The 8,127-nt window shown below is 44.8% G+C and overlaps 1 protein-coding gene across 2 annotated transcripts in view; it reads right to left on the bottom strand.

Annotated features, from left to right (window-relative positions):
• Window positions 1–583: 583 nt before the first annotated feature.
• Window positions 584–8,127, bottom strand: part of ORAI2 (ORAI calcium release-activated calcium modulator 2) — a 10,256-nt gene continuing 2,712 nt past the window's right edge. Inside the window, exons 2-3 of one of the 2 annotated variants that reach the window (XM_031060682.1) lie at window positions 7,678–7,880; window positions 584–1,686 (exon numbers count right to left, since the gene is read on the bottom strand). In XM_031060682.1, coding sequence (XP_030916542.1) covers window positions 1,141–1,686; window positions 7,678–7,833 — 702 coding nt within the window. In that variant the 5' untranslated portion in view covers window positions 7,834–7,880 and the 3' untranslated portion in view covers window positions 584–1,140. Of the gene's footprint in view, window positions 1,687–7,677; window positions 7,919–8,127 lie in introns of both variants that reach the window. The other variant, XM_005425388.2, reaches the window with a different exon arrangement.

Below are 8,127 nucleotides of genomic sequence, written 5' to 3'. Positions count from 1 at the left end.
CCATCAGGCTCGCCAGGACAGCTCCAGGTTCCACCAGGGGAGTTGTCTGCTTTGGTGAAGGGAGAAGGAAGCATTCATTTCTGACAGAAAAATGCTATAGCCAATTAAAAGAAAAAAACAAACCCCCAAATGATGAAATAACACAGGACTGGGCTTGTTCTCTCTAGCAAACCAGGCAAAAGGCATTGCAGCAATGCACAAATGAAGAAGACACAGTGGCAGATCTCTACAGTACTTGCTGTCACTTCTTTACCTCCTTGAAACTTGCTTTGTTAGTCCTTCAAAGTCCTGTCTCATTAAATTCCCCGTCACTGTTCTGTTTTAAGAATGTCCTTGTTAAAACTGAAACACCTGTAAGCCTTCCCTGGGCACTCTTGCCTGTTATTGGGAAAAAACACAATCCTGGCACTTACTCAACCTAATGTGACAGATGCCACTGAATAAAGTGTGAGAGAACTTCCCAGCCTCCTGCAATTCAAAATTCTACATCCCAAGCTGTAAAAATACAGTAAAGAACAGGAAAAAAAACAAAAAAAAAAACAAAAAAAAAACCAAAAAAAAAAAAAAAAACCCACAAAAAAAAACCCTAAAAGCTAAGGCTGTTTTCTTTCTGGTTATGTATTTATGGAATACTTGCTTTGGAACAATGGTGATCAACATTCTCAGTTTCTGTTGTGCTTTCCTGAATGTCCTTGAGTCAGCTGCAGGTACCCACATTAATCAGCTCTGCTCTAGGAATGAGCTGCCAGTTAATTGTGGCTGCACTGACAGCCAGGGAGTTCTGACAGGTAAGACAGGTCCTACACACACAAATACACACAGAGAGGCCGATACAGTTTCACTTTTGGCAATGGAATATTGCATTTGTAAAAAATACAGATTTTTGGCTACCAATGTTAAGGTAGATAAAGTTTTGACCTTGAACACCACGGCAGTGTTGACTTAAGTACCAAGTGTGTGGGACCAGAACCAGGGCAGAGCCCCCAGCATGTGGAACAGCACAAGAACCCACAGCTAGAAATGGCAGGCAAGTAGCATTTACAGATTTAAGCCTCAAGAAAATCCATCCCTGGTGCGTCTCACCAAGCAGCAGACCGGGTATTTTGCTCTCAGCCCTAGCTGAGCTGTGTGCAGGCTCTGTCACACCACCTGCATGCCTCTGTCATGCCCATCCAGCTGCACTTTCAGTTTGTGGAGCTCCTCGATCTCCCGGTTGTGCCGCTCCGTTTTGTGCCGCACCAAGGAGCGGTAGAAGTGGATGGTGAAGACCACAAAAATCAGACCCACAGGGACCATGATGATGGTGGACACCAGTGCTGACTGCCACCCTGCGTGGCTGCTGGGCTTCTCCACATTGGTGGTCTCGTTTTTCAGGATGGAGCCCACTGGCAGGAATTTTATCCAGCACAGGAGCACGACTTCAGCAAGGAACAGGAGGATCCCCAGGACGGTGGAGAAGCCCCAGGCCAGCTCGATGTAGGGGTGCATGCGCTCGTGGGGGGACTCACTGATGGAGTTCAGGTTGTGGATGTTGCTCACAGCCTCCACGTTGGGCAGGATGCAGGTGCTGATGAGGAGGGCGAAGAGGTGAACGGCCACCAGCACCGTGGTGCAGGCGCTGAAGGCGATCAGCAGCATCTGGGGGTACTTGTACTGCACCTCCAGCTGCACCTCCACCATGGCCACCTGGGGAAGGAACAAAGAGCTTGTCAACACCTGCTGGCTTTCCTCTTTTCAAGGCTTTCAGCCAGAAAAGCATCTTGATTCAGGAAGAACAACTAAGGTCAAGTACACACTCCAGAGCTTTTTGGAATGGCAGCCCAGATGGATCACTGCTGTCACCCACGAGGACACATGTACTGCCTGTGGCCCTTCTGCGATCGTGGTTTTCTTAAACAACACGTCTCTCCTTCTCTCCTTGCCACCTCGAGCCACAGGAACTGCCCCAAACCCAGCACACTACAGAAGGAGCTCATTAGATGGCACGTGGGGCTGAGAGGCAGCTAACAGCCTGCTATAAGGCACCATCACAGCCTCCAGTGCCACTCCTTCCTTGCGGCTGCAGCACAGGAAGTTTCAACTTCAGGCGTGTAAAGAAAAGCAAAACCAAGCAGCTCCTCTGGCCAGTGGCCAGCCAGGTTTCACTGCCCACCATGGGAAGCACACAAGCTACTTTACAGCTTAAGTCAGCCCATAGTTAAAGTAACTGCCTTCTATTCTCAGGACAGTTTGCATTTGTTTTTATTACAAATATTCCCAGATAAATAACTTTTAAGTTATTTATATCCTCAAATTTCTCCCTTGAGAGGTAATAACTTGGTGATACACCCAGCAGAAGTGGACAGCTACTGGCTTATGGGTGTGCTCAGCAACTCAGGAGTCTCCCTCCCAAAACAAGAGCAGGTCTCTAAAGCTATTTTTACTTTAATCAAATAAAGCTTAAGAAGCAGAATATGTGCAAGAGAGCAGGAGGCTCTTTTGAGATCAGAACTGGAGTCCTGTTAACTGGTTTAGTTTAAGAATTTTTACAATTAAACTGCCTGTGAAGCAAACCAGTACTTCTGTGTGGTGGCATCCCTGAAAGGACAGCACAAACTTTCTGCTAAGAAAAGACATAAAAGCAGTGGACAAGATTATCAAACATTTCTCTCTAGCAGCTGGCTTGCATCTGTAGCTGCACTTCATGACTGCAGAGAAGTTAACTTTCTTGGCAGCAAGGAAAACCTCTGGTGATCCCAGCTGACCTGCTGCTCCAGCATAGCACAGCTTGCTGGAAAGAAGCCCCTCTAAAAAACATCATGAGAAGGCAAAGTTTCAAATATGCACTTGATTCTGGGACACAGAAGGATTTTGCAGAACTGACTCAAGATTATGTTATCCAGACTTCACATGAGACTCCCCTGAGCAGCCATTTCAGGCTCTGTATAATCACCTGCACCACTTGCTCTGGCATTACTTGTTCATAATATTATTTAGGCACTGGAAGATTAGGGGTATGCTCATGTTGTCCCTGCTGGAAGCCCTGAAAAGGATTAAAGGGAAGAGAAACCAGCTGGCATGACTGCTGCCTTACCTACATTTGCTCTGAAACCCATCCGATCACAGTCAAGTCTGAACACATTTACCAGCAAGCAAGATACAACATGTGTGGAAAATGGTCAATTTCTACAAGTCTGGATTTTATAGCTACATGAACTGTTTAAGACATTAAAGACAGCAAAAATACTCTGATAGTCCTTGGGCATTCCCAGCCTTCTGTTCTGATCATGAGCATGTTGGGGTTTTACCTCTGTTTTTATCAGCTCCTGGTTGCAGTTTACAGTAGTAAACAGTACAGCAGTTCTTGTTGTACAGCAGAGAAAATCCTAACACAGGAATCCTTCACTATCAATTGCAAGGTCAATTTAAACAGTACAGATTTCACATTGCCTTTGTGTATGTTCCCTTTGCAGTTCCCCTTATATTGATCTGAGAGGGAGGAGATCAGACTCATTCTCTGCTTCACTGTACAGTGAATTTGTACAGCACGGCGCTTGCCAGTCACGCCCCATCAGCCAGGAAAACCTGCAGGTGCATTGTTCATTATGGGGTGCTGTAATACCCAGAGACACAGCTGAATGGGAATTGTACCTGCATGTCCAATTTATAGCTTTATATTAAAGCTGAAAGCCTGGCTGATGTCAACATATCAATTTCTGCTTGTTATCCTTCACATGAGCAGCACTTTTCAGCTAATTGGATGTTTCCTCCCAGACTAACCTATTCCCCAGGGCGAGCTTCAGCTGTGCAATGTGATGAATTTTTAACACTGACTGATGGCTCAGTAAGAGGTATTTCAGTGAAAAACACCAACAATCCAGATAGGGCAGCAAGGCAGAAAAGCAGTTCATTTAACCCAAACAAGTACTGAAAAGGTGAGTGAGCTCTTATTGCTTCACCCAGCACAGGCTGTCATGTCATTTCCTGACCGGGATAAGAGAAAGAGGACAAGATGACATAACCCATTTAAAAAATCATTAAATAAGCTGTCTAGCCTGTAAAACTATTAATATGTCATGTTTGACACAATTATACTCTTCCATGTAATAGCCCCCTTTATTTTAACCTCTCCCCAGAAGTAACTTTGCAAGGCTGAGCTCTCTGCCAAGCCATGGAATATTTCAGCATAGGTTTAATTTTAAACTTGAGAGTAACCCAGCTGAACTCCAGAATTACAGGATCAAGGGCTCACAACATTTTAGAATTAAACTGCAGTTAAATTACATGCAATGATGGTGGGGTTTAGACCAGTATAGCTCAGACTGTCCACAACAAGGATGTTATTTATTTTGAGAAATTTAGACCAAGACAGATAATATCAAGCAAAAGGATGACAAATGGCTTAACATAAACCATGACACATTCACACAGATGGTTTGGCAGACTGTAAAAACAACCACTCCAGTAGATCTGTCAGGGTTTTTGTTTTGTTTTGGTTTTTTTTTTAATCAAACACATATCCTGTAGCAATTGGATAAGTATTGAGAAAATGGATTAGCAGTAATAGCTCTTATTTCCATGAGGAAAATTATTAAGGAGGTTTCCTAAGCTCCCTCTAGATTTCCTTTATTTGCAGCCTCCTTGGGGCAGATGCAGCTGCCCTACAGCTCACCTCCAAGCAGACCTGGCACTGAAATGACCCACATCCTCCTGACCTGTCCTAGTGCTCTGCCAGAAATACCAGAGATGGTAATGAGGAAGGTTTGCATTATTTTGCAGCCTGTCCAGAAGGAGCTGGATCAGAGCCATGGCCTGTTGATCAAATCTCCATCAGCTCACAATAATTTCAGCCAATATGAAGCTAGCTTGCATCAAACACACCGACAGGGAAGTAAATAAAGCCATAGCCAAGCCCTGGATGACATTTGTTTACGTAGTCAAATGCACACGCAAGGCTTTGGGGAAACTGTTTAATAGAATCACGGAATCGTTCAGACTGGAAAACACCTTTTTACGATCACAGAATCCAACCATTACACCAGCACTGCCAAGTCCAGCACCAAACCATGTCCCTAAGTGCCACATCTACACATATTTATCTCTAAATAACTTCTCTTCTTTCATCAATAGCCAGAGGTGCTCTTATTAGAGAGTAAACATCCGTGTAAGAAATTCCTGCATACCTGTGGAGAAATAACCCAGGAGGAACAAACACCTCAGCTTTCCAATCAGCTGGGGAAATAAATAAAGAGAATTCCTTATTGCAAGAGATTTTATTTCGTAGTTACTGATTTCAGGGCTATTTCTTACATTAGGCTGGTGAGCATAATCAACACCACTTACACCTGTGTATATTCAACTGCACTTCAAAGAGTTCAAAGTGAATGTAAAACCAGTGGTTAATTTTGTGCGTTTGCCAAGGACTTTCAGTAACTTTCTGCTCTAAGAGCTGAGAAAGCATGATTTGTTTTCAGAGATGTGGTTCAGCCCTGCAGTGTGGGTGGGCTGCAAGCCCCGAGTCCCAGTGGTGCCAGTGACAGCACACCCCAGCAGGGACACTTTGTGGGACCACGCTGGTAGATCAGTCCCCAGCAATACAAAATGTTAATTTAATAATTGTGTTAAAGACAACACAATTATGAGAATTTATTATTAGAACTCCAGTAACCAGAGGCACACAGGGCATGCAGGTGAGAGGCTTTTTAGGGTAAGAAAACTCCTGCATGAGAGAAGTCTACAGGAGAGCACCCAACTTTCTCAAAAGCAGGAGGGACCTTCTGCCCCTGCAGCACACAAGTTTGGTTACAAAGCAACACAGACTTTGTGAAAAGCTTTTAAGAGCATCTCTTGCACAGAGCCAGTGAGTGGAGAGCAATGACAAAGCAACTGAGCACCCTGTCTCCACTCCAGCCTGCTCCCACTGAAACCCCCGCCTGCAGCTTTCCTGCTTCACTTTGGGTGACCAACTTGTAATGTTATGGATGATTCATGGTCTGGGGGGCTGGGGGAGGAAAAAGCGGTGGAAGAAGCTAAAATAAAACAAGAAAAGCAATCTGGGAAGTTCCTGAAATCTGTCTTTCCCTCCCAGCTTCTGAGCTGCAGGATGAAACATCACCACATCATGTCCCACACCACCCAGGCATGGCCCTCTGCCCCTCTGCTGACAGACCTCGGGCACAGCCAGACCTGCCCACTTCCTGAGCAGGAAACCTCCCCCAGACTGGCTCCAACTCTCACTCACAGTGAGCAAAAGCTGAGGGGAGATAAAGGGGCTCATACAGCATGGTGGTGTTTTAATACACAGCTCAGTCAGGCCTGAGCACTGGACCACTGACTGTCTCAGTCTTGTTTATTTGCTCACCCTGACATGGTTCTGACCTATGTAAATCACTTCCAAATAACACCCAAGTGCTGCACAGTGGAAAGCAAGCACCAGGGATCACTTCCAATAGGCAGCACTGACAAAAATACACCAGGTTTGGCTCCCTGCAGGCTGCAGAGCCCTCTGACACCAGGTCTGAGGCTCAGGGCCTCTTCTCACACCTCAGTGGCAGAACACGATCTCCCTGATCACGCTATGCAAACTTCACTCTGGCAGACTGTGACCAACCTCCACCTTATTTTAGACACTGTGACCTGTGAAAACACGCAGAGAAATTAAAATAACGTTCAAGACCACAGCAACCACAGGGGCCTGAAAGCGCTCCACACCCAAGAGCAGCCTTGCATGCATGAGGGCAGCCAGCCTCGGGGCCAAAGGAGGTCCTGGATTGTTTAGCAATGCTGCTGGAGCCCTTAGGATCACTTGCAGTAGGGGATCAGTATTTTTAAAGGGCTGACTTGGGAGTGTGTGGGTTGGCTGTTAGACAGCTCATGTATCCCTGCTGCAGTGAGACAGCCAGCCTCAAACTTTGCAGCAGCAGCCAAACAGAAGCCGCCAGGCAGATGCCTCCTGTCTCTTCAGGAAACAACTCCCTGCTTCTTCCCAGGAAGAAAACACTGATTAATAGTTGATTTGAGGCAACCCAAAAACCTTCACAATTCAAAAAGCTATAAAACACACATTATCTGTGAAAAATGCGTATTTTATGATTGGCTTTTTGCAAATATTAAAATGAATATTATATGTGTTGTTTTAGAAGGTAATGCTCTATTAATTCTCTTAGGTAGTGTCTTAAATATAATTTTAGATTATAACGTAATGTTAAAATAGAAACTATGCTACGTAGGAGACTTTTTTTCTAAAGAAAGGACTTGCACCCGGGATAGCTGTCACAGAACACCTAAATCTTTCAGAGAAAGAGAATTTATTGCCCCATTATCAGAAGAAACGAACTTCTTCCTGCCTCACTCAGGCTTGAAGGCACTCTTTAGGATTCAGAGGAAGAAGTTGATGATGACCAGACAGAATCCTGTGTTTGAATGGAATTTATGCACAATGTATGAGATGCATGGATATGCAACAGGCTATTGTTTTTAAGGGTTAATCCTTTGTTAACGGCCTTTTTGGGCTGGTGCTGCCCAGAAAAAGGTACCTGGATGTCCATAACTCATTGTTTCTATTGTCTCATATTGTCCTAATTCAGATTAGGACAATATGAGACAATTATTTTAATTGTATTACTATTTTTATAACCATTTTATTACTATTCAACTTTTAAAATTTTAAAAACAAGTGATTGGCGTTTTTCACATTACCATTGCAAATCCAGAGAGCAGAGCAGAGGTTCTACTGGAGGCTTTCAGTTTGGCTCGGCTCAGGTACAGTTTTCTCCAGGAAAGGGCTTGCACAGAGTGGTGGTTGGAGGTGACCAGTTCCAGGTAGCTCCGTCGGACCCAGTCCCGATAATCCATGCCCTTGGTGCCAGGCTCAGAGCAGCAGGCAGGAGTGGAAGGATCCACTGGAACGTTTAATTCAGAACTCATGATGGGAGAAGTGCTGAGGGAACAAAACAGTCATGTTCAAGAGGGGGGGTGGACAGGATGAGTATTAACTACTGGAAAAGCTGCAGTTGAACAAAGTTGCCCTTGGTCAGTGGAAAATGATGGACCAAATAACATCACACTTGGAATTCGGAACGGAGAAAGGACCGTCCATAACTGCCAAAAATGACCACGAGAACTAGGAAGGATTACAAAGGTACACTG

Source organism: Geospiza fortis, unplaced genomic scaffold (genome assembly GCF_000277835.1).
Source record: "Geospiza fortis unplaced genomic scaffold, GeoFor_1.0 scaffold425, whole genome shotgun sequence".
Classification (NCBI taxonomy): domain Eukaryota; kingdom Metazoa; phylum Chordata; class Aves; order Passeriformes; family Thraupidae; genus Geospiza; species Geospiza fortis.
Note: the sequence above shows the minus strand (reverse complement) of the source record. Positions and strands in the feature narration are given on the sequence as shown.